General features: G+C 40.2%; 1 protein-coding gene across 7 annotated transcripts in view; it reads left to right on the forward strand.

The window, feature by feature from the left end:
• Positions 1–27,098, forward strand: part of RABGAP1L (RAB GTPase activating protein 1 like) — a 238,084-nt gene that overhangs the window by 118,726 nt on the left and 92,260 nt on the right. For all 7 annotated transcript variants that reach the window (XM_065842075.2, XM_065842079.2, XM_071809961.1 and 4 more), the window contains 2 exons: positions 17,124–17,237; positions 26,979–27,053. In XM_065842075.2, the coding sequence (XP_065698147.1) occupies positions 17,124–17,237; positions 26,979–27,053 (189 nt within the window). The remainder of the gene's footprint in view (positions 1–17,123; positions 17,238–26,978; positions 27,054–27,098) is intronic.

Genomic DNA, 27,098 nt, shown 5'->3' on the forward strand with positions numbered 1-27,098 from the left:
ACAAAAATACATTCTGCTCATTAAAGGGTTGTGTATCGAGTTCAACTTCATTAGTTTTGATTAGGGCTGAGTCGGTGCCATCTGTGCTGTCAGCATTGTACATCTTTCACAGAAAAGATGAGAGATTTGCAATGCGGTTCTCTCACGGTGTATTGCCCTCCTATTTTGTGTGATTTTGTATAAAATTAACTTGGCCGGATTCCACTTCTTTGTAGCTGAGCTTTTCATTTTTGGCTTCAGTTACCTGGCACTGAAGTCTTTGGGCCAAGTTTTGATCTTATGTGCCTGACTGGTTACCATGTAAAATTTGTTTAAAGCTTCGAGCGTGTTTGTTTCAATGCATTTTCAAAATTAAGAAATACCACAATATATTATCACTGAGTTTAGAAATACATTAGAAATACCGTTGTCTGAGATAATACTGAAAGGAAGGAAGAAAATAAAAAAGTGTTGATTCCTAGAGATACAGACAACTTTCTTGAATGAATTGCTTACTAGTGAAAGAAGAGATGTGATAGGGGCACTGGTTGAAGGTAGGAGGTAATTAAAGCTTGTTACCAACTTAAATCGGTTACCAACCAATAGATGTGATCAGCTACGAAGAGTCAGGCAAACCCAATCTCTTTATTGTTTACAGATGCCCAGTCCTACAGTACTTCAGAACGTGGAATTATTTGGATATTTTTTTAAAGCGGTAGAAGTGAATGTAGCAGAAACACAGATAATCTGGGAGGTTCTGTGTCAAACCTGCTCATGGATCGCGCCAGGTCCTGCCCGAACCCTCATTTCGGGAAGCGGCTTCTGCGCAAAGTGCTCTCTCCGGTACCTTCCATTGCAGAGGATCTTTCAGCTTTGTCCTACGTGAAATATTATATGGCGCAGAACTGCTGCTTTTTGAAAAAGCTTGATCAATAGAGTGTTCCTTGGCAGCTTAAGCTGATCGGAATGGGGGCGGCTGCAGCACTGCCCGCTGACCCTTCCCACCTCCTCTGCTCAGGAGGAGACATTAGGGATCCCACCTGGATGGAAATCAATGGTATCTTTTCCTTGGTGGCTTAAATCAGCTCAGCCTGTGATCAGCTAAGCACTGGTCCTGGCTTAAGGGAGTGTGTGGGGACTGTGGCAGCCTTAAGCCAGGTCCAGTGCAGTCCCTCTGTGGATGATACCGGGATACGGCTGTTTGGAACCGGGTGGTTAATCGAGGCAGAGGTTAACCTGCCCTTTGGCTTGAAGTGATGCTCAGGATGTTTGATCCCCTTAATTTCAAATAGGATTATGATTTATTTTTAAGATGAAATTGCCATTGGCTTCACAAAATCAGTTCTGAAGCCTCAAGCATGCTACAAGTTCTTAACTCCAGCTTTTTGAGCGGCCGTGCAGGTTGGAGGTACCCACTTTCCATAATGGCATTTAAACCATTATAAATGGAAAGGTGGCTTTTCATCATTCATGTTACACACATCCCTTGAAAAAATTTAGTAGTTTTGCTGGAAAAAAGTAGCAACAGGACCCAGGCAGGATGTTTGGTGACTTCCATCATCCCTTGGTGCTCTCTCTAGTGTTACGAACGTATTGAAATGTGAGGTTTAGACAATTGCTGGATTCAAAGAATGCTATTAGTTCAGTTTTATTTTGGCTGGCTGGAGTAAATCCCGTACTTGGCTTTTTCTCCCTTTCTCTTTGAAGTGCCGGCCGGTGGCTGCCGTGCGGTCTCGTGTCCACGGCGCTCCAGCTGGAATTGCTGCCTGTCTGTTTGTAGGAGATTCTCTGCTGTAAAATAAGTCGTAAGCCTAACGAAACATGAAGAGTTATTGGCCTGCAAATTAACCGTTAAATACTTCAGGGTTTGACGTTGGTTTTTTTTGCAAAGATCCAGAAATAAATGCTTATCGGAAAACGACTCCACAACACCATTGATGTGTATCTAGGTAATCTACTAGGAAATAAGTCTGAAAAATGCCTTCAAAAAGGCATTTACTTTGCACCCGCAGTGAGGATAACGTATGTCAGCCTGTATTTAAAGTGTTCAGTGTACTTTGAATGCAACATTTTGGTGCCAGTTATCAGTTTTGTGTTATTTCATGCAGACAGAGACCTCTGCCATCCCTGAGCCTGGTTTGCTGCTGCACGCCGTGATCTCACAGGGCCGGCCATGGGTGGGAATGTTCTCTCTGCCCACACCAGCCGAGTTTGGGAGCTTTTGCTTCCTTATCTTCCTTCAGAGGTTTCCCGATACTGTTGATTTCTCTCTTGCGAGGTTCCTCCTATCACGCTGTCAATTATTGATGAGGTCTGCTCTCGGAGCATTTGTTCATAATGAATAATTTCAAAGAGAAATAAAAGACCCCTCTGCAAATTTAATGTATTGCCCTTTTGTGGTGTGTTATATTGCTTTCTTGGAATGGTGCACTGGGAAAAACAATCCAAAGCAAAAGCTATTCTGTTTGAAGTTTTATGCATTATGTATATTTCTCCTATGAAGCTACAATACGTGACATATCTAGGATGACTAAGAATGATAGGCGCTTGTGTGATTTGCAAATGGAATGACAAATACTTCTTCTGAGTTAGTATTTCATATATTAGTATTTTGGGTTTGTTGTGTTAAAGGGCATACAGGCAAGAGAGGGTAGATCAGAAAGAATCACAAGAAATTCTGTGCTTAGAAGTACAAAAGCCTAGTTTAATAAATAGTCTGGAAAGGGAATACTTTATTTTGATAATGTGCCTTTTTTTTCTTTTTAAATTATGACTTATTTTCACTGCAAAGACGAATATTTTCTCACTAACGTAACTGCAATCTAAAATGTGGACTGATTAATTATACGATGGACCTGGGACAATCAGTGCTATCAGATCGCAGTCCTTTTTGTTATAAAAAAGCTTTGACTCGTGGCTGTATCGTGATGAGTTGTTTTTTTCCTCTTTGTAGCTCAACCTACAATATGTTGGATGTAGGAAGGGGATAATCCGTAGGTCAGCTGGGAAATGTGCTGAGTTGGCATCTCTCCTGGACTTTGTGAACCTGAACGTTTTGTGTCTCTTATCAGAGGAAAGGTGGAGACACCACTGGCCCTCTTTGGGGGTTGAGTTGTTTTGAAGGGTGGAACCAGGATATTAAACTTGTGATGTGCCCTCCCCTCTCTTCCTGCCCAGCACTTTGATTTGTGTTGAGCTCATTACCTTCCCCTCCCTTTTTTTAATTTTTTTTGTAATTTTCATGTCACTTAAATGTTCCTTTTTTTGCTTTGCAACTGACACTGCTTCTCAAAGTGGGCAGAGCTTTTAGATCATTTTTCTGCTGCCTGCTTCGAAACAGCAGATTTAGCTGCAGGAAAACTGTAGAGATAATTTTACAATCTGTCTTCAGGCTGAACTTCTCTATTTTCTCTTCTTTCCCATGACACAAAGCAAGGCCGAACTAAAAATAGCGGGCTGGGAACTTTAATGTTGTTAACTGCTGATTGAGCCACTGCCACCCAGCGTGTTTTTAAGACCAATGTCCAGAGAGAATTGATGGGGTTAAAAAAGCCCTTTCAATTATAGAACTAGCGTTATCTATTAAATATATAGCTCCCTACCTTACTCTGAGACATATATTGCAATTTGGTTATTTAAATCTTCATTATTAATAGGATACCATACTTTCCTGACAGCTTTGCAAGAAATTACATGTCAAGTCAAATACTTTTGCGGTCTTTGGAGGTAAAATATTTTCCGATGAAGAGGAGAAAATTGGGGAGATGGGAGCTGTCATGTAGAAGAGCACTGAGCAGAATGGAAGAGTGAGAGACTCCAGGTGTTCCCTGGACACACAGTTTTATTTTGCCTAATAGCAATGTGTGTTTACGCTTCCTGATTCTTTGCAGAAAAAGCTGCAGGTACTTAATGGAAAACTTTGGACCATATTCTGTTTAGAATCAGATCTGGTTTTATATATTTTCAGTCTTTTCCATCTTTTATAGTCTAACTTGACAGACATTTATATAGTGGGACATTAATCTTTTGCCTCTGCTTAGTCTCTCCATGAGAGCCTGTAACCCACTTTTCTGTAACAACAAATTTAGTGTTCTGTCTTGATGTTGAGAAGGTCAAAGTGCTGGTAAGACTCAATATTGCTAATGCGCCGGTCTGCGTTTGTTCTGCCTGTTAATATAATTAGTCTGGTTTTTGTAAGAATAAAGTCATTTAGATGAATTGCTAGATCAGGCACACCTGCCTTTTGGATCATAGTTACAAAGCAGTTTGGGGACTTCTACAATCCCAAAATCCACACTGAGAACGTTCACCACAATGCCGCCCTGTGTTAGTTAGCATGTCCCAGAAGAAATCTGCTCATTTTATATTGTTTTTCTAAATGGGAGTGTGTTTGTGTTCCCCTGAGCTGCTGTGGGCTGCCTGCCCTCCAGTAGGTTCTGTGATTTGGAAGCCTTTGTAAAGCTATTAGACAGGAACAGTGAGATCCAAGGGGTACGTGGAGGTGCGAGCGTTGCGTCTTTCAAGTTTTAGAATAGAACGGAATAGAATAATTCTGCTGGAAGGAATCTACAACAGTCATGTAATCCAACTGCTTGCATCCTTCAGGGCTGACCCAAAGTTGAAGCCTATTATGAAGGGCTCTGTCCAAATGCCCTTTTTACCATCAAAAGCATTGGATACCTGTGTGAGGCAGCAAAATGAGATGCCATTAGCAATGGGTTGTGCAGCTTTATATCAATGGGTTGTGCAGCTTTATCATCCTTCCGCTCCAAATATGAGATGTTATTTCAGTAACACAGTGAGATAGCCGTGTACAGTTCTTATCATGACTTACTACAGTTGTCTGGGTTTTTCCTTGTTTTTCCACTGTTTCCTATACATGAGCTACATTATAAGCAAAAGGTATAAGCTGTCCATTTGGTACCTCTTGTTTGACATTAACTTGTTTACATTTGTCAACAGTAAGAATAACTTTTGTGAAATAATTTTGTCTTTATTATTTAGTCCTTACTTTGCTGTTGGGAAAAGAATGCATTTGATAAGCATGTGATGTCTTCAGGATTTATTTAATCCTCTGACCGTGCTATATATGCTCCTTGAAAGTGATGATATGCTCATTCTTATACATCTATACAGCATTTTTAAACCACTACTAAATACCAGTTTACACACACACACAGAAAGAGCATAATAAATTGGTTTTTACCTTCTAGGTTGAATTTTCCATGTTGAACTCTCTAAAATGTGGATGGATCTCATTTTTAGGAGCCAAATGATGTGAAGTAATATAGGCTGGTAGTCTGTAAACCCATGGGTACCTGAAGGCTGCCGAGCGTTCCGGAAGGAACACCCCCTGAAAATAGAAAAAAAATAAATGTTACATGACTCATAAATATTGCCTACATAGAAATATGGATGATATGTATAAATGGATGGAAATGGATGTATAAATGAATGTGTGATGTTATAGAAATGCAGATTCAGAAGCAGTATAAGCTATCTTTACTTGCAGTATTCTCTGATACGCATTTATACGCTTCAAAGTAGACTTTTTGATTAATATTTCCTTCAGTTTGCAGCTTAGCAATTATACATGGTGGTAAAAGTGACAAATATACTATTAAAACACTGCAGGTTAAGCGTAAGAGAGTTAAGGTCAAAGAGATAAGGAATTGCGTATTATAAATGAACAACATCTGAATTGTCTTTGGAGAAACCCATTGGTGAGGTACAATGCAGGATGCAGTAACGCTTGTCGGAAAGAGTAATGAAAACAAGACTGGGCCTTTGTTTTCTGTATCCTTTTCAGTAATACCTGTAAATACCCCAGTTAGAGAGAATATTGCAGTGCATGCCATGTGTTCTTCAGTCATGCTTTCTAGCTGCAATAATGAAGTACAAGAAATGAGCAGTAGTATCACAAGAAGCTCAGATCTACGTAAATCCACCCAAAGCAACTCTAAGAAGTTTAAATTTTAATCTACATCAGCTGTATATTGTCGGAGTTCAGGAGTTCTTGAAACAATAGGGTTCTTCTAATAGTTTAGCGTATGTTTATAATACGTGAAAAGGAGAAACCCCCTTTTCACCTATCTAACAGCTATAACTAGATTTTGTGAAGTTCCATAGTGTGCATGGTATAAATCTAATTTGGAGCTTCTTTCAAACAGATTTTCATCGATTGAGGTGAAGATATTTGATTTATAGCTTCCTTTTATGAGTCAATGAGAGCTAAACACAATCTACCCAGTTCTTCTCTCTTGTCTCCCATCCTTTATCTCGTTTTATTTCTCCTTGGTCCTCTCCATTTCACCACCTCTTCTTGTCTTTGTTTCTGTTTAATTCTGTTTCCCTTTCTCCCGCTTCAGATTTTTCTCTCTCCTGTATTCCAGTCCCTGTTTGCTGCTCATTGTCCACCAACTCTTTTGCACAATGATACAACTTATTTTTCCCCCATTTTGCTGTTGACCAGGCTGTTGTAATCGCATTTCTAAAGCACTCGAGGTCATTTAACCACAAGTTGGAGCCTCTTCTTCACCTCAGGCAGTTTGGAGAAGGCCTCGCAAGTCCCTTTGGTGTCTGCCCAGTTTCCCATCGTACCTGATTGCAGGATGCCCATTTTGTTACTTCTTCTGCCAGTATCTTTTGAGATGTTCTTGTGGGTGAAAAGGGAAGTTAGTAAATCAGTTTAATTCTCTCTGTGTTTGTTGGGTTTTTGGTAGGTGGGCTTTGGCAGACTTCACAATAGAACTCGGTGCCTGAGACGTGTGTTTAAACCTCACCAGTTCAGCTTTACTTAAATGCTACAAGGTTACTGACTTTTAATGTAGACCTTAACATAACTGAGTAATGTAACAGAGCCATGTTTGCTGCAAATGTGTGGAAGGTGCTTCTTGTAGCATTAAAAACTAGTGCTGTCTCATGGTATTTTTTCAGTAATATGCTTTATATGAGGGGATTATCATCTCTTTGTGGTTTGTTTTCATTTTATCATTATAACTTTGTTTTATTCTTCTGTGCCTGAGGGTTTATACTGAACTGAGTTAATTGCATCTTATGATGATGAAAGTAGCTGTTTTCATGTGTCTCATGGTTATTCCTTGTTTCTTATGGGACGGGAGATCATCGATTTTCCTATTTGTATTGCTCATTGGCGTAAATGTCAGAGGTGCCAAAAAAAGCGGTGTTGGTTCACTTGGAATTAGCATATTTAAACAGATTCACTTTGGTTTAGTCATGGAGAGCGTATGCAGAGATGTTGGCAGAAATTTTGTTTGTGTGTTTCTTGGGAAGGTGAAGAAAGAGGTCGTTGTGAAACATCTGTAGACTCGACCTCCCTATTAGAATAATTGAAATAACTAAACTTAATCATTAAATAAGAGGTGGACATAGGCTTCCTGGGTTTCCTCCAAGGAGAAAGAACAGCTAACATATCCCTGAAATCTGCTTATTCCTATTCACTGCCTATATGAAGTGCTTGGGATATATTCAGATACACCAAAAGGCAGTATCTAGAAAAGGAAGTGTATAGAGAACTGATAACATAACTAAGTTAGGATTATTTGTGTGCACTGTGCTGTCTTTGCACTGCCTGGTCTTTATTGTTATGACCCATATGTGACCAGAGAAATATTTTCTAATGTCGGTACTGTATTGATCTGAATCTTTGGAGGTATCAAATCTGAAGCGAATTTCAGTTTTCAAACAATAGGAATAGATCAGATCAATATAAAAAGGCAAAAATAGAGCATATGACGGTGATTCCCACACAGCCCCGCAGGTCCCAGTTACACACAGAGTTGGATAACGTGGCCCTTCCTTTGCCATATACAGCGGTTGTGTTGCTGCACCTCAGATGGAGAGAGAGGAACTGAATTCAGAAATCTCTGTAGCCTGAAGGCTCAGGGAGATCTTCTCAATGTATAGAAATACCCGAAGGCAGGCTGGAAAGAAGACGGGGCAAACTCTTCTCAGTGGTGCCCAGTGGCAGGGCCAGCAGCAACGGGCACGCAGAAGGCTCTGTCTGAACAGAAAACCCCACTTTTTTACTGTGGGGGTGACCGAGCGCTGGCACAGGTTGCCCAGGGAGGTTGTGGAGTATTCAGCCTTAGGAACATTCAGAAACCGTCTGGACATGATCCTGGGCAACCAGCTTTAGGAAGCCCTGCGTGAGGTTGGGCCACATCACCTCCAGAGATCCCTTCCCACCTCCAACGTGTGCCATTCTCTTCCTTCCAGTATTTTTCCCTCATTAGTTTGTCTAAAATTGTACTGAAGGCTTCTGCTAATGAGCTCAGATAGTGACAGCTCGTTGTCAGCCTAGGCAGCTCTGCTTAAACCTCCTTTTAGCAGTAGTACTGGTAGGAGGTGAAAGCCCCTTTGTGCTGCATTCCCGCTCCTTGCAACTGAGCAAAGACTTAAGGAAAGGGTTCAAGGAGATCTGTAGTCTCCCCATATCAGCATCCGTAAATTGCTTATGCCTTTGACTCATCCTGCAGCAGATTCCAGAGCTGTGTCTGCAGTACGTGCCACCTGTGGTGACAGCGCAGCTCGGCAGAGACCTGGATGACAGCAGCTACAGCAATGTCTCATGCACTGAAAGATCAGCAGGGAGGAAATGTGCATCAAGCGGTGTCCAGATTGTTGATGAATAGGACTTACTTTCGTAAATTTTCTTTAAAAACAGCAATAAAATAGAACAAAATGTTATGGGCAGTGATATCCTCGTCTCATATAACTTCTAGTAGAATATTGTGCCGCCTCCATAATTAGTTCTATATCAGGTATAAAAATACTTGGCACACATTAACTGCATATTTGTGGATATTGCCACTCTAGATTTACAAATGAAGGACTTGATGCTCAGAAATAATGTGTGCTATTCAGTATATCCACAATTGAGTTAGGTTCTGATAGAGTCTGGAATGAAAACCCTGTGCTTGTATTTCTGTCCTTTCACATATCCATCTGGCTCATGTTCACCTTCTGCAGCGCCCTGTTTAGTGAGGCTGGAGTAAAGACTTCTCAAATCTTGTCGAAAAGTGGTTTTGATCTTAAGTGCTCCCAAAAAGCCAGAGTCTTTGGTCACTTGTTGGTATGAATAGTTCAGGAAAATGGGCAGTTCAAAAAAAACACGTACTTGCAAGTAACAGGGTGCCCTCACAGTAAAGAAAATGTAAAGGTGGTGTTGTCATAGCCAGTATTAAAATAAAAGCAGCCAGGATATCAAATGCTGGCTTGGTTGATGTAGCTGTGGACAGGGAGAGGATCTGGGAGGTCACAGAGTTGGTGTTTTGCTCATTGTAAACGTTTCAGCTGTCCATCCATCTTAGTGAAACGTTTCTGGCTGGATCATTGGAAGAACTCCATTGTTTAAAGCAATGAGGGGCAGATGTTTCCTTTTTACAGAAATAATCTGCATACTTCAACAGCCACAAGCTTGAGAAGCTGTATGTAATCAATGTATTGGCAAACCTTGATCTGGATAGTGCTACAAGGCATTTCCTTCTTGCTAAAAATCAACATCACTGAAACAGATAAACTGCCTCAGTATTACAGCATTTTCTGGTTTTATTAACATTTTGCCAGCAGCAAGCAGTAGAGATGCTAAAGGTTAGGGTGTGCTAGGAGGCCCTACATAGCTGGTAATTTTATTATAATTATTTTTTAGACCTGGAATCACTCGGCTTATAAAGGAAAAGTCAAGCAACTCCGGAAAGTAACTTTAAAATCTGAAATGGACCGGTTACATCGATCATGTTGTATTTCGATTGCCAAAAGTAGGTTTAGTTTCCGAATTCGTAGAACTGCGTTGGAAGAAACACGGACAGGACAGACATCTGCCTGGTCAGGGATGCTTCAGGAAACGGAACTTGCAAGACCTAGGTTTTTATAAAAGTTTGCTTTTCAAACATCTTTTTATGTTTCTTGTAGTGAAGATTTTGGGGCACTTTGAGGTAAGTTTTATAGCACCATCAGTTAAGGTAGATAAATAGGAATCAGGAGTTCAAAATGCCACAGTTTCCATGTTATGTGAACAGTTTAGAGGAGTTTTCGGCCGCCAGCTGAAGTAGATGCAGTTAAATATCGTTTGTTCGGAGCAGGCCCGACCTTTCCCATTGCTTCTGGAAATCACACAATGAGATGGTGTTAGACTCAAAAATATTTGTCTCAAACACAGGAGATGTAACCAAAAACCTAATCTAAAAATGAGCAAACTAGAAGGATCTTGGACAAAATTAACTTGCTACGTGGATAAAGCTGTGGGTTACCTTTTCACTTGTCTGTTGATGAGACAGCACCTGTATGCATTTCAGAGAAAAAAGGTAAAATGATGACAAGGAAACTGAATAACGTCACTTCTACTTGATCTAATATATCTTCATGTCCTCTGGAGAGGCCAGTCTTCCTAAATAATAGCTATTAAAACCAGAGCAAATTTAAGACAACATCCAGTGCTTGACAAATTCGCTCCAACCTTTAACAAAAGAATGCTGGATATCGTATCATATGACCTAAATAAGACCCCAAACATAATAAAATGGACACTGAAATATTGTGACATCTACAAAGAGATGTGTATGGCTCTCCATGCCGACTCTATATCGTATATAAAAAATAAAACAAAACCCAAACCAACCAACCAAACCCCATAACACCAACCCCATCTGCTACTGTCCAGAGCACCTTCTCTGATGTGGGAGATCAGGGAGCTTTCAAGGTAAGTGTTGTGAGACTGACTCTGAATTCACAGCCGGCCATGCCAATGGCAAAAAATTGAGGCTGGTGCGTTCAAAAGTTGAGCTCTTGCCCAGTAGCACAAACAGCATTTCTCTTTTGACAGCATCTTTCAGAAAGGATGTGGCAGGAGAATAAATTATGTAGCAGTTGCATACAAGGGAGGGAGGGTGTACAGAGTAGGAGAGCAAGAAGAGAGCAAAACATGGCGATAGTAAAGGTCATGGATATTTTTTGTTGTTCGGGAGGAGCATATGCAGAATTGATCGGTTTGTGTCTGATCTAGTTTTGCTGTGATTTTTTTACAGAAAAACGTCTTCTGCTCTGTTGCTGATTGATGGCTCAACCCTGTTAAGATCTGAGCTGTTTCCACCTTTACCTCTGTGGCTGCTACAATATCACGTTCTTTTTTACAGAACGATGTTTACACGGATATCTTTATTATTCTAGTACTACCTTTTTCTTGTGCGCAGTCTTCAAGGATCTTGGAGTTGTCATTCTCTGTGGTCCATGTCTCTGCCTCGTCCAGCATCTTGTAGCTGCGAACCATCTGCACCAGCTTCTGGGAGGGTTGAAACCTCCCGCTGGTGTCCACTCCCAAGTAGTTCTGAGATTGACTGAAATACTGAAAGAAATGCAGTGACAACCTCTCAAAATGAGCATCGTTCCCCATTTCCTGGGCATTCATATGGATGATCCTATAAATAATAGAATAGATCATGCTGAGCTAATGACCAATCCAGTCCCGGTGGTACCGTATCTAAAAGGATTAGCGTTCCTGCCCACAAGCTTTTTAACAATTAGAGAACTGGGTATTTAGGAGTGATTGGTAATTTTGTGTTCCTAGTCTGAAAAGGGGCATGTGGTAGATGCTTTTCTGAGGATCCGCTCTTGGGAATTCCTCAGAATTTAAGGTGTGGGCCCACTACCTTGTCAAACACAGCTGGAGAAGAATGGGAGATAATTTGATAGAAGATGATGTCTGCTTCCTTGGGCAGAGCTCCATTAGTAATCCAAAATATTATGCTGATGAGAGGAGAGAGACTGACGCTAAATTTAGATCCAGGCTTGACCTGCCAGAAGCCCAGGGCTGCTCGGATGTGAACTATTGATTTGGCCTCATGAGAACACGACTGGTTTTTATTTCTGCTTGTAGGAAGCGGTTTTGCCCAAGCAGCAATAAATGCAGCTGGTAGGGAGCCAGAATTTGCCAAGTTTAGTTGACCGGTGTGTTTACTGAACTAACCTAAATATTATGTTTGCTTTATATATCTTGATATGTAACTGTTAACCAAGGAAAAAAAAGTCTCCAAAGAATATTCCCCTGCTTTTTTCTCAGCTTCTGTTTCTCTGTTAATTAGTACTCTTTGAGTATTATATGCTCTCAGCTGAGTAAAAGCTGATAAAGATTGAAAGAATATGTATTTTTAGAAAAGAGCTGAACTACAAGGTATGTATTACCAAAACGGCACAGAAGAACTGAGCATAAACCAAACCAACACATTTTATTCAGTATTTTTAAGAGGAAAAGGTCGTGGGTTTCCCCCCCAAGTATTGATTGGTGGTAAACTGGGATTTTCCTGGATCACACCTGCTTGGAGGGTTCTAACACATGTGGGAGATGTTGAGAAGGGTGGGTGATGTTGGGTGTATATGTGCCTGAGTTCCCGAGGACGGCAGAAATACCGAGGGACAAAACTACATGCCAGTGAATTTCAACCCCCTGCTGACCTCAGCCGTTTTGTGTATTTTGTATGTGCTGCCTATTTGTGGTTTTGTTTTAGAGATTTTTAAGTTATTATTCATATTCCCGTGTGAGTGTTAGGGAATAGAAACTTCCTTAACGTATGTAGGGAACCATATAGAACCACAAAGGAAAAAAAAGCCAAACAAAATGCAAAAAATGTGTTCCTCCAGCAAAATGTTTAAGGTACTGAAACAGTGGCCTAAAGTCTAATAATGAGCACTTTGTAAGTCACCATTGAGTTTTGGAGCTTTTTGGGGTTAAGAGGCATGGATTCATTGAGGGTGTCTCCCGCTCCTGCCGTCAGCACTTGGTGTGTCTCCGCATCTCCGACTGCACCAGGGTGATGAACACCTTCTTACTTTCCATGCAATGTATAGCAAAGTTTCAGTATCTCATCCTGAAGGAGCACGACACACCAAATTTCCAGGGCATGGTAATTTTAGATGTTGAAAACCCCTTTCTTTTTTTTCCCCCTTTCTTTCTGCAGTACTCTGGATTCTGCCTCTTTTTAGGTAGTGAAGAGGTGAAGCACAGGCAGGACGGTTGGATGCAAAATCAGCTGTTTGAACCTCACCAGAAATGCAGATTTCTTGAACTAGTCCAGTCAGATGTATTTATACGGAATTTCCAGCACATGCAATCATATTGTTTTCGCATGTAAATGTGTCTGACAAAACCAGACTTGAGGGAGTTAAAATAAGATTAGAGAGAAGCCTTTGGAAGTTAAAAGTACGTATGCATTATGATATATTCGTGACCACACACAGTTCTGTGGTTTTAGGTCTCCCCAGGAACTCTGCCTTGCTTTGTACAGAAGGAATGGTACTAATCAATGAGCATCTTTCTTGTTTTCATTTCCCCCCCTTTATTTTTCATTGTGTAACCCTCTGCCTTACTATTCAGATCAGGATTTGAGGATGAAGTTATTATTTTCCTCTTTGGCGTTTCTGTAGGACTCATCACTACAGTATTTCAGTGCTTCAGATGTTAATTGATTTTCATAACACCCTACCGAGACGGAGTATTATTATTAACCAGGGAAATGGAGCACAAGGAGATTGAGGTCAGAAGTACTGCTCAGTTGGAACGCCACGTTTGAGACACCTGTCACCTGGTTGATTTATTTTTTTAAAGTATTCACCTACAACTCTTGAATTCCTTGAATTGCAATTGTAAGTAATTCTGCATTTCTCCATATTGAGTCAACAGCTGTAATACAGGCAGCTGTATGAGAAGGAAAACTCAGGCGACCACTTTTGGAACTTTTTGTGCAACTGAAGTGCCTGGTTTAATGTAAGAGTTTTTGGGCAGAAGCGGGGAAAGGATCCGAGTCTTAGCACAACATTGAAATGTTGCGACCCAAGAGAAAAAATAATTCCTGATGTACACGCTTAAAGATTATCCCGTATTTCTTAATTTTGGGTGCCTGCGTACCCTTAATTTTCTTTAAACATTTATTGAACGTAAACAATTTTCTGTTCTCATTTGTATATCTGTACCTTCTGCCGTCAAACGTCCACAATCAGCAGCATCTTAGTGGGAAATGGCAGCGATGTGGAGGAGTCGGTGTCCCCGCGCGGCTGCTTCACAGCTGCGGAAGCTTCGCTGTTTTCAAAGCGAGACGACTCCAAGCAGAGAGCTTGTTCAGTAGGATGGCAGCTGTCACGCAGTCGACATATAAAGAGAATTCTTTTCCTCAGTAGAATATTGTTTCTCTGAGTTGGCAGCACCGGAGTGATTGTTAGAAGCGAGAAAGATGGTTAAATCTGGAAATGCTTTGATAGCCATCTCACCTGCGCTTTTTTTTTTCCCCAAGAAATTAACTAATCATGACTTTCAGAAGAATAAAAATCCTCTGAAAACCTGAATTAGGATAACTTTAATCTGCTGTGGTACTCCTGAGAACAGCACTGTTAGCAAATTGTGTCTGGAAAAGGGTGGAAACTTAACCAAAATATTTTAAATCTATTTTAAGAAGTAGTTCTACACCTGTCTTCATTCTAATTCCTTGTTTCTCTCATGACATGAGTTTATAATATTTCAGATGGATGTTGTCTTTTGAGAAGGTGTTAATTTTCCTGCTTTTCAGCTTACATTTTGGTTTGGGTCCATTTAATTGTTTTCCTCTAGTTCTTAGAAGTGTTTGTTGTTAGTAATGTTGAGAAGACTCTGCTGCAGGCTCCTTTTGACGTAGTAAAGTTGAATTTGCGTTTGGGCCTTTACACAAATGCTTTTTGGTTCTACCTCAGGTATGTACCTTGTCAACTTCTATGTGCTCAATTATACGTTGACCTCTCAGTTCAAGAATAGACAGAAATAGAGGGAAGTCAAACACAATTTCCCTGCTTGACAGAAAAGTGATGGATGTGCTGGATGTGGTGGCCTTCCCATACCTTTCAAATCTTTTCACTTTCGTGCTGAAGAATTGATGTAACAGATTTTTATGATGGGCTCGGTAACTATGCTGTATTGGTAGATCTTAAACACTGTTTAAGGCATCACCTCACAATGTAACTACGTTTCAATTATTACAATTATTTAGCCTCTTTTATGTTTGAAAGCCATGTAAATGAAAATACTTATTAAAGAAATCTGATTAGAGAACTGCCTGTTATTAATTTTTTGTATTATTACTCTGTGTTTAGCTGCATGTGATTTAGACAGTGTGGTTAGTTTCGGTCGCTAATAGTTAACGATACTTAGACGTCCTGAAAATCACTATGAAAAGCAAAAAGCGTGTTTATTTTCTCCAGCAGTAACAGTTAACATAATAAAAACATCACCTCTTTTTGTAAGCTTCGCTTTTCTTAGCACATAACAACATAACAACAGAATACTGATCATGTTGTCTTGTACTAAAGATGTTATTGTCAAGCAAAGGGAAAGCAACAGTTGCCATCACTGAAAATCGGGACAAGGTAAATGGATAAATTAATGAGGGCAGAGATTCAGAGAAGCCGTGAACTTTGAGAAGAGATTTGAGAGACAAGGAAGGGGAAGACGTGTAGGTGCAAGACCTGGAAGATGGTGCTGAGCGCAGAGAGGGATGCGGAGGAAAGATGAAGCCGTAGTTTAATATGGAGGGTCGGGAGAATCTAAGGAAATGAGAAGCCAGATGAGAATAGAAGAAAATCAGATTAAAAAAACCCAAACCACACTTTTTAATTTTTTTTTTTTTCTGTGACACTCAACTGAGTGCTGTTAGAAAACAATTAAAGTACCGTTTACACTTGTGACTATAGCTGTTGTTTTAGCTGCCATAGCGGTGAAGACAGGAATGCAACAATGGGTTTTGATGTCGGAGGTGGCTCAGGGTGATGTGCTGGTGTGTCCTGGTTGTGAGTGAGCCCAAAGGAGCCGGTGCTTGGACCCGCTGTGGGGCCTCAGCAGAGCCCCCCGCAGCTGCTGCAAACTGAGGCTTGATGGGATCAGGAAACCACCTAAATCCCCGAGATTACCTGCTTGTTGACTCCAGTAGGTGTAAAGCAGCTTTTTTATGGAGAGTGCTGGATTACAAACTGCAGTCGGAGTGTTTCGATGCTTTTCTATAGCAGAGATATTAGGTTTTCAAGGTACAAGTGTTTATAAAGGATTTATTTTCTAAGTGGCAGGTGAGAATTCTATTGGGTTTTCCTTTGGGATTACAAGGTAATAGAGAAAAGCAGCGTTTGATGTTTACTAACCTAAAGATATCATCTCAGGCTGAGGGTAACCGGAACCTGTAAAGAATGGATTAACTGTTGTACTTCCAGCTCTGACGCTTTGACCCCACCTCATCACACACACAGTGGTATTTTTCAGGTCCCATTGCCATGATTCCCATCTTTTTATAGAAATGAAGTATGGTGAGCTTTTACTACTTTATCTACAGAGCGAAGTATGGCTAGGGAACAACAAAACGTGGGCATTTGGTGTCGTTTTTGCTGTCTGTGATGTGCAGATCATCCCCACGGAGATGATGCAGAACTCACAGCAGCCTTGGATCCTTCTGCAGCAGCAGCTGCTTCCCAGGGGAGATTATCTTTGGGCTTCTAAAGTGGCAGCTGACACAGGGTTTAGGCACCTGGACCCTAGTTGCTTGTTAATGTAAAAATAGAATTAAATTGGAGACGGTGGCGGGGGGAAAGACAAGGGGTTTGTCTGAAAGTAAAACATATTCTGGTATATCTGGTTTTGTTCTTTTAAAGACCACTCGGTAAACTTTGAGCGTTTCAAAGTAATGGGTCTAATTTGTAATGAACACTGGTTTTATAGTAGATTAATGTATGTTTTAAACTAATGCCTCTGAGCTTTCAAGAGAGAGACAGTCTAATTTTCTTCTTTTTTTTTCACTCTCAGATGATAAATACAGTAAGCATATGTTCTGTGGTAAAAACGCACCTACAATTAAATAACTCGTCATTTCCTAGGAGTTTTAAACTCGAGCTGTAAGCCCGAAGGACAGAAAACATGCCACGTTGCTCTTGTTAAACTGTCAAATTATTACTGCGTATGAGACTAGAGGATTTTTGGTTTCTTCTCAAAGCATTTTTGGAGGATGAGTCAGTGAAGCAGTTATCTAATGTAGCCACGTTGACTGCACGTACGATTTTATATTCTGTTCTCTTTAATTACACTGTGACTGGGCTAATACTCTGGGATTTTTCTCGCTTTTTTACAGGATTCTGCTCAAGAGAGTGTCATTACACGAGATATTCATCGTACATTTCCAGCACATGATTATTTCAAAGACACAGAAGGAGACGGTCAGGAATCTCTATACAAAATCTGTAAGGTACAGTCAGGACTCTGAATTTTAACATGTGTTCCATATTTTGCTGTGTCTGTATTTTGCCCTGCTAACCCTGTTCTGATCCAAGTCACTAATTAATAAGAGTTGAAAGCTTTATTTAGATTGCACGTGGAGAGTGTAGTGTTTTCTGCAGGACCGGATATCCTGAAGTACTTTATATAAGCTGGCATTTTGTATCTCCTGAGATGCAGGCGAGAAGGACAAGGCACAAACGAGATTTCCTAACGAACAGTCTGATATCAGAGGTCCAGCTCAGCAGAAATGTGGGGTAGTTGGACTTCTTTTGCTTTGCTGGTACAGAGGAAGAGAAACCTCAGAGCAAACTCTGCCATGAGTTTAAGCAACAATATCCCTAGATAATTACCCAGAGAACAAGGTAGCTGACCTTTCCACAAGCGACGTGTTTGTGTAGCTTTTCACTCATAGCTCTCAGATCACCTCTGATCAAAGAAAAAAAAATGTAATTTTTTCCAGTTTGCACAGGGGGAGGCTGAGGTACTAAATGAACAGATTTGTCGAGCTTATACAGACAGACTTTTGGTGCTCAGGAGAGATCCAGAAGGTAGAATATTGCAGCTAGATATGTTGTTCTCTGGCTCTCAGTTGTACAATTTATTGTGTTCCTGGCAGTCAGTTTCAATTTGCGTTTTTTCTTTCTGTGTGTAGAATAAATGATTGTCTTACCCAAAGCCATTTCCACTTCCCTTTTCCTCGTTACTCAGTTTCCACCTCCAATTGATTAATAGACAGAAATGATGGAGGTGTCATAACAAGCAGAAAAGAATGTCCTGCCTTTGGGGTATAATAATACATATTCCTGTTCTCCAGATAAATTCTATGGTGATACAGACTCCTATTGAAACAACAGTTTGCATGACTGTTAAATATAGCTGCTTAGGTTACATATATTGAAGTTCATTATCATGAGTAATTCACACACACAGAAAAAAAGTGAAAAATAAAGGAGCAGAGAGAACTTTGAACCAATTATATTGATCTCTCCCTAATATTGGAGGACTCTAGAGGGCTGCACGAAAACCGTTCCTGCCAATCTTGGAAAAGAATAACTAGGACAATGCAGATAATGATGGGCTTGTCATTTTGATATCAGTTAAGTGAAAAATGATGGAATAGCATTCAGCTTATTGAGAATTAAATGTGAGAAGTATGTTATAATGAGTGCCTATGAGTTTACTGAAAATAGATCTTGACAAGCTAATAAAAGAAAAATGAAAAAATACAGGTTTCATTGGTGAAGGGAATTTTATCAAAATTCTGTAGAATGTGTAGTCAGCCATGCAGAAAATGTATAAATGCCGGACAAGTTAGAAAATGAGCAAGGTACACATTAAATAATTAAAAACTAGTTATCTGGCAGGCTACTTAACAGCAGCGCTGAATAAATGTATTTCAAACAAGGCATCATGAAGATCACTTGTTAATGTGATGTACTCTGGTTAGTCACCTAAAAGAAGACGGAAAAATCATTTCTGATAAAGATATCTTGACACAGTGAAAAGGGGAATGTTAAATAATGAGGCGTTAAAGGGTGTCTAGATAGATGAATCTTGTGTAGGAACAGAATGACTTGAGTAACTCAGTGTTTTACAGCTGCTGCAGCTGCTTTTGCTTACTGGGCCAGAATGAAAGCTGCATAGTGCTGTGCTGGATAGAGCCTGTTCGAGTTCCATGAGGATGGGAAAAGGATTGGGGAAAATACTCTGAGGTTCTTAAGGACGTGGTTAGTGGTGAAGTTGGCAGTGTTATTTTAACGGTTGGACTTGATCTTAAAGGCCTTTCCCAATCAAAATGGTTCTATGGTTCTATGATTTGATCGAAAAACTCTCAAGAGTAAGTATCTCAGTCTATTTGGTTTAATAAAGAGAAGACTAAGGAATTAATCTGTCTGAACTAGAAGCGACTTAGAAGAATTATCTGTTCAGCAGGCAACGGCAGAGACAGAGATCTCAGGCTTTCCCGGGCTTTCTGTAGTAGAAGTGAAGAATTCTACTCATCTTCCAAAGCCTTTCCTTTTTTCGAGGCCTCTGCTGCTCCTGCAGAGAAAGTTGCTGTAGATGTTGGTCCTCTCGTTCCTCAGGTTTCTTCAAGTGCATAGATCAGAGGCCATCAGTGTGTACATCGAGTTAAGGACCGCTTTTCCCTTGAAGAATTTTGTATTTATTCTACCTACTGTTGAATGCCCTCTGCCACTTTGCTGCTTTCTCTGGCTATGAACATGTTCTGCATAGCATATTTGCAGTCAGCTTTTAATTTACTGCTCCGAACAGCTTTGTCTCATCAGCAGACTGTTACTGTGCTATTTTTGTGTGTTGTGCATGATTTGTGAGTATTTCCAACAGCATCAGCCCTGGCACAGCTTTCTGTGAGGTTCTGCGAGTGACCTCGCATTCATTCTGTGGGTGAAAACTGTTTATTCCTACCATTTGTTTTCTACCCTTTAATCAATTGAGTGCATAAGAGAACCTTTTCCGATGGCAGCTTAGTTTCCTGAAGACCCTTTGTGGAGGGATCTCATTGATGGTTTATTAAAATCCAAGTGCTCCTTGGTTCAAAGAAGGATTTGGGAAGCGTTTTCTCCTGGTACAACAGCCATATCCAGTCTTCAACATTGAATTATTCATTTTACTGATTTTATTCTTGACGGTTTCTACCTACTTGCCAGTTTGGAGATCAGACACAACTGCTCTCCAGGCAGCAACTTTTCCCTCATCCTTGCCCTGTTTTCTTAAATGACTTTGGCTCCATTCTGTAGAGGACCAGATCTGACTGGACCTCGAGTTTATGATCGACTTGGTGAGTTTTAGAGAAATACTGTGAAAAGCTAATTAATTTTCTTCTAAACTTATCATTCCATTGGAAAAAAGAAGTGTGTTGAAAGTAATATTATGGCTGCTTTGTATTATTAGAATAACTTCTAGCAGAGGTGCTGTGCACTCATACCTTTCTTCTAATATGAAAGCAAGGTATTTGAAGAATGGGATTATTGAATAAGGCTAGAAAAGATCTGTCCTCAAGTGGGAGGGTAAAGAGCTGAGGAGCATTTTCTTCATTCCCCACTGAAATGGGAGATGATCTGATCTGTCAGTTAAAAAGGAAAACCATTAAAAGCTCACTGCCTCATTTTAACAGGTCTGTCAGGTTTAGTTCCGTCTCTTAATCTCTTCTTCAGAACAGTAGGAAATCAGGAAAGATGGAAACTTTTCCAGTTGCGGAACATTTTATGTGACAAAGTATCTAAAAATAAACCTTAAGGCTGACAGTGGTGATAAGGAATGAAAAGAGTTCCAGATTCTAGATTGGAGATTTCGCTGGAGGACATCGCATAAGCTGGATTTGCACAGAGCAAACGTCTTTGGGAAGATAGCTCAGTTTCTTGCACACTTTCTGTTTAAATACCATGCGAATTCGAGCTCGCTCTCTGCGTTACAATGCACAACACAATAGTACTCTGGCCCTGCTGCCACGCGTGCAGATGTAGTTAAACAGCTCGATGCTCTGGGGAACCAAAGCACTTGTCAGAAATAGTCCCTCAACTGTTTGGAGCGTATACAGTGCAGAATTTAACGTAAAATGTGTTTTCTCTAATTTTCTGATTAAAATAACTCCTGTTCAACAACCAGCCACTGTAACTTTAGTAGGAGAAAGGGAGGATGTTTTGAGGAACTCGATCGAGTTAGCGAGGTGAGTGGTTACTGGGCTAACTGGAAAAACAGGCACAACGCTGCCCTGTTTATCTGAAAATGGTTGAATTACTTCCCAGAGATTCAAAGCTGGTGTGTTTTCTAGTAAACAGAGGCATTGTGGAAGGAGATGAATCATTTGCATCATGACTTATTTTGTTACTAAATACTTCTGGCTGATGAAATGTGTAGTTTTTTCCTGATCCCAGTCATAGTTGCTTGCAGGTTTTATGCACAGGATCAGGATGTTAGCTGGTTTACCAGGAAACAAAAAATTGCATTTCAGTTGTCATTTCAGTGCCCATCTGCTTGCTGGTCCCTGCATTAGCGGAGGCAAAGAAAGATAAGCTGGTTTTCAAGCAAAGCCAATACTGAATGGGCTCCAATATGGGTGTTTTTGCTTTCTTTGCTGTATAACTGAAATGTGAAAATGTCTTTGAGTTGCCCTTCTGTGAGCAGGAGCTCCTGTACCGTGATAAGCTGTGAATGATGGATTACTCCTTGGCTCATCCTTCAGCGTGGCAGGACTGCTGCTCAGTGCTGGCCTGTAAGCTCCTCAACTTCCATCCTTTTCTCACATTTTTGTTTCCTTTCCATCGCAGCATCTTTTTTCAGATGATCGCCTCTTCTCAGCATCCACCTATTCTTCCACATTTCCCAGTCCTTGGTGTCTCCTCAAACTTACAAATGGGAAATTGCAGTGTAATATTTGTCCACTTTGCTTGAATTATTTGTCAGAGAGCAGATTTCTTCTTTCCTATAGGAATCTGTTTGCCAATTTTAGAATACACATAGGAGCATAAGCAGAATCAGTTAAGAATTATTTTTCAGCTCTTTTTAGTTGTTTATTTTCCTTGCTGCTGGGTTGAAGAGCTTGTTTCACATGGAGGATTTTGAACGTTATCTTGCCTTCTTCCGCTCACGTGTTAACGAGGTTCCTTCGCTGTGCATCTGCGCTCAGCAATGAAGCAGCAGAGCTGTTGTTGCGGATGGGGATTCTGCCGAGACCATGCTAGTGAAAAGGTCGGGATTGCGAATCTCAAACGCTGGAAAGGCTTCAGTGCATTCGGAGGCCTGTTTGGGTAGATGGGAAGATTTCTTCCTCCTCTCGGCCCGTGGAGCTCTGGAGGAGGCACATTGTGTAACAGCCACGTGCCTCTCCCTGACACTCGATCAATGAGTAACCCATTGCTAAAAATACAGTTTTCAGTTAACACAGAAATTCCTGGTACAATGTGATACATCCTAAATGCTGCAGTCACAGGAATATCATGACTTTGACTGTTGGTGTCGTAATAAATTTAGGTGTGGAGTTTTAAACCATGCTATCACTGAAATTATTCAGTGACCAATTAGGTCATAAAATACCTTGTTGTGTGAGAAGTCCACATCAAAGTGTGGATGTTTTCCTGAGTCAGTGTGTTTTTCAGACACTGTAAGTTTTTTCATTCTACTGAAATGGCCTTCAGCACACAGCTATGTCTGTATGAAACACTGAGTGGATTCCCTAGACCATTTCTATCGTTTTGGCAGCGACACAAAAGGAAGTAGTGAGGGCAAACCAAGCTTGTAATTCTCCCCCAAAATTGCATTTAGTTCCCGTTACGTTTTCCTTTTCCTTGGGACACAGAAGCTGGATGTCTTGCGTAGCTGTTAACAAACACCGTGCCAGTGTGCCTGTCGCTTTTCAGAGAAGTGAATGTTTCCTGTGCCAGAAGAGGTTGTTTCTGACAGGAGCGACGCCGTCACTGCAGATGGGAGCTGGGGATGTGCAGAGCCCCTGCTCCTGCCTTTCCCTCCACATCGCCGTGCGGGGAATGAACACTCTGGAAATGGGAGACCTGGCTATGGGGCAGATGCCAGAAAAACGCTTTTCAGGAGCCCTCTTTAGTTTCTAAAGTAATGTTTAGTTTCTAACGTCTCTGAGTTACTATGGTAAAGGCAAATTGGTGATGTGATTGTAAGCTGGTATTTGGTAGTTAGTGGCTTGCGTTTTCTTGTTTTAAGTACATTTAAACCTTCAGCAAGTATAAGCAGTTGTTTTCTTGCTTGTGGGGCTGGAAAATGAAGACGAACGTTTCATTCTGGAATTTGAGACATACTCCTTCCTCTTCCTTTTTTAAAACTGCTGGGACTCACACGTAGTAGTTGCAGAAATCCCAAATCTGAGGTTTTCGGTTCAAATCAACAGCTTTTCCATTCATCTTTTAAATGCTCCTTACTTGGAACTTTTCTGCCTACAGAACATCCTGATCTTGGGAGATTTTCCTCCATGAATTACTTCAGAGGAGAATTTCTGTCCATCTCTGGATTCTTCATTCCCTTTCCCAACATGCAGCTGCTTCTCTGGCATTGACTTCATTTGAGAGACTCTGTTGCTTCCAACGTATTCACTTTCTAATGATGTTGTACTAATAACTGCGTAGTAGTTCTTCTCTTCAGAAGGCAGATAACGCTTAAAAAGACATTTTAATTCGGTGAGCGAGATCTTCATTTGGTTAAAATGAATGAAATTAGGCTTCAAGTCAGAATCTTCATTAAGACCCATTTATGAGACAGAGCATATTTAAAATCTCAGTTAACTGGAGTGTTGTGATTGGAGGTTGGCCAAGAGCTGAAGAAAATAATAACCTAGAAGACTGTGACATTATGGCAGGTTGTCACGGGAAAGATCCCGTTCTCCTGAAATTCCGACGTTACAGTGGCTGCAATGGCAACAGGGGGTTGGGATTTTGCTTGGGTTTTGTATTTCATGTGGGAAGACAAATTGAACCCTTCTCAGTCCTTTAAAAGGATAAATCTTAAGTAATTAATTTTAGATTTTTTTGTTAATGTGATATTATGGTGCTATCTGTAGGCCGCATCCTTATTTTTGAGGCTATTCTGGTTAATTACATCGTATTTCAGCAATATCAAGTCCCATAGGTTACTGAAAAATAATAAGAAAAGTATAATTGGAAATGAAATATGCATAAACCTTCAATAACCTCTTTGCTTTGGGCAAATACAATGAAATCGTGTCAATTTTAAAGCCTCCATTAAAAAATAAATCTTTAGTTGCCAGGATTGTGATGCGTTGACTTAAGAGCTGAATCTTCCTCAGTTTGATCCAGTTCTCGTGCAGAACTGCAGTTAGGATCTAAGTGTCTGATAAGAGCAGCTTGTGAAGATCAGATTCTGGAGAAGGATCTCATGGAAATTCAATTCAAAAAGCAAACAGATCAAGCAGTTAATTTTTCTTTCATAGATGGTGGCTGCTTCAAAGATTTCTAATGGTGATGCCCTTTAACTGGGGCCCTCAGACACTTTTCTATATCCTAGGTATATCTGTGTCCACTAATTAATTTGAACTATATTTTAGACCAAATTACCCAGTACTTATCGATTTGTAGTTCCGTGGATCACTTCTTTTTATCAATGTTTCAAGTTTGTCATCTCTTCTTCTGATTTAACCAGTTTACGTGGTTTATCTTTCCCACCAGATTTTGGGTAAATACTGTCTATTCTTAATAAATCTTCAATATTTTTATTCCTTTTAATTTATTAGCTCTTCTGATCTTCCAGATCCTTTAACACGTCCCCTGTTAGAAATGGTTCCAGCAGGATGACAACCCCTGGGTCTCTTCTGCGGTAAAACAGAAGATTTTCTACTGTAGTTCAGATACAACTTTTCTACCTCGCTATCTATTTCCTAAGTAGAGGCGCTGCCTTCCGCCCCTAGATATGTTTGGAAATGGATTTATTACTAGTTTAAATGTGTTTAGGAAGTTGATTATGAGAACAGTTCTTGGTTTTCTTTCATGGTTTTATATTTAACATGCAGAGGGAGGATTTATTTGCACCCTCCTCCATTTTCCCTCTTTTGCCATAATTTCAACTTCTTCCACAGTCTCAAAACGACTATCTTTTTATTTCTGATAACTATTTTTTAATCTATTTCTGTTTTGGAGACAGTTTGTTTGCTCCAACGTGTTGATTTCTCAGTAGTTATTTTAAAACTAATTTGAATTAATTTATTGTTATTTTCAGCAAATCATTAGCTATTGTGCTAATAATGGGTCTCACAACAGAGAGAACCCCCAGTGTTGATAATTTGCTATTAATCTTTCAGCCAGGAAGTTCCTAAAGGAAAATAAAAGTGGTTTTATACAATAAGAAGAAATCCTAAATCAGATTTATTATTTGTAACTCTGCATCCCTGGTTCTAAGTGGAGTTGGCCTTTCAAAAGCAGAAATAACACCTCTCTTAGGAATCCATAAACTCATGATGATGATGATTAACCAGTGGATGGTTCCAGTTAGTCACATGCAATATTAATTGAAGTGTTGAAAGTAATTTCTGTTAATTCAGTGCTTAGAAGCTAAAGAGTCATTTTAAATCAACTTTTTTGCAGGAGAGCATCCTTTTGTTCCAGTTCAGAGTTTTGTATCTGCTATCGTACACTTCTGGAGTTATTTTTAAGAATTTCCCTGTTGTGGCTGGAACTGGTTTTGGCCGCTAAGCAGATTGTAATGGTTCATTAATTGTTTTTTCAATAATTTATGTGACTAGTCTTCTTGTATTTGCTTGACCACTGGAACTCAGCGATGGATTGGGATTATTTTCACTCAGATTCTAGTTAATTCTATATAACATACTTTAAAAACATGTAACCAATATAGACAAATGGCAAAGAGCTGTAAGTCACGGTTCAGTTTTACACAAAGCTGCTGATATAGTAGGAAATGTATGGATGAGATGCTTAGAAACAGTGACCTTTAAAGGAATACGCAGGTTGTATTCTTTACAGAATTCCCTATAAACGTTTCTTTCTTCGTTTTTACCCATCAGAATGAAAATGATTTAAAGACGTTAGGTTTTGGTCTCTGACCATTTCTGGCAGAAATTATTTGCAATTATCTGAATAGTGCTGGCTGGAAAGGAGTCGCATCTCTCTTGGAGTCACAATTCCTGTGACCTTTTGGAGAGGCAGGTTGGTCGCCCCCGCACCTTGCAGGGCAGACGCAGGTGGGTTTGCTTCCCCATCGCACCCTGTGTTGTTTATTCACCATCTCTCTGCTCACTGAATTCGCAGTCTTGATTTCGTTCAAAACTTCAAAAGAAGATAAGCACCGTGTTCCAGTTCGAAACGTTCTCATGTGTAAACAGCCTCGGGGGTGGTGTTGGGACAAAGCACATTTTCTGATTCAAGTGGCTCGTTCCTCCCCGAGGAACCTTGTCCTTCTGCTTCCCCTGGCCGTGACCCCCATCCCTGGCTTATCTCTGGGGACGTGTCTCTGCGATGTCAGTCCTGCTCCTGCTTATCCTTCCGCCACTTTCCTCAGATTCTTAACATCCTCTGACATCTCTTTTAAAACAGTATTTGTCTTCTTGTCTCGGAAAAGCGAGGGGGAAGGAAAGGTTGGTTATTTTAGATTTGTTTTTCTAAGAGTACGGAAAAAAAGGAGTATGTCAGTCATACCGTAGGAAAAATGAGTCGTGTTCATTCTTCAGCACAAAAAGGACATGGAAAAACCCTTTCTTTAGAAATTTTCAGGAGGTTTTTGAACAGTGAACCTCAATTCCTGTACTTTTGTGAGGTCAGAACTTGTTTTTCCAATGACAAACAGGCCCTTTCCCCACAACACAGACTAAACCTGGGTTTTATATCATATTTGTTCTATTGTTAAAGTTATATCATTACTAAACTCAGCAGGATTATCCTTGATTTAGGTGAAGGGAAATCACATCCAACTCTTTTGAAAAATATTTGTAAAAATAAAAATTTACAAATGTGGCACCTATGGAAGATCAAGGGTGCCCTGTTGATGTTTTCTTGGGTGCCCTGTAGATGTTTTTTTAGGTGCCCCATTGATGTTTTCTTGGGTGCCCTGAAAGCCGATGCCAGAATGGTTACAGCTTCGCTCCCTCTATGATTTTAGCCTTCATAGAGCTATATATTCTCAGTAGCTCATTGATTATACCATGTTTTGAAAACGTCTGTGTACATTTTAAATATATGTTGACTTTGATTTTTTCTAGGCATACTCCGTCTATGATGAAGACATTGGCTATTGCCAGGGCCAGTCTTTCCTTGCAGCTGTGCTTCTGCTTCATGTGAGTTAATTGCAAAATGAAAGCTTTGATATTTGAAACCAAAGC

The sequence above is a fragment of the Patagioenas fasciata genome, chromosome 6 (genome assembly GCF_037038585.1).
Source record: "Patagioenas fasciata isolate bPatFas1 chromosome 6, bPatFas1.hap1, whole genome shotgun sequence".
Lineage (NCBI taxonomy): Eukaryota > Metazoa > Chordata > Aves > Columbiformes > Columbidae > Patagioenas > Patagioenas fasciata.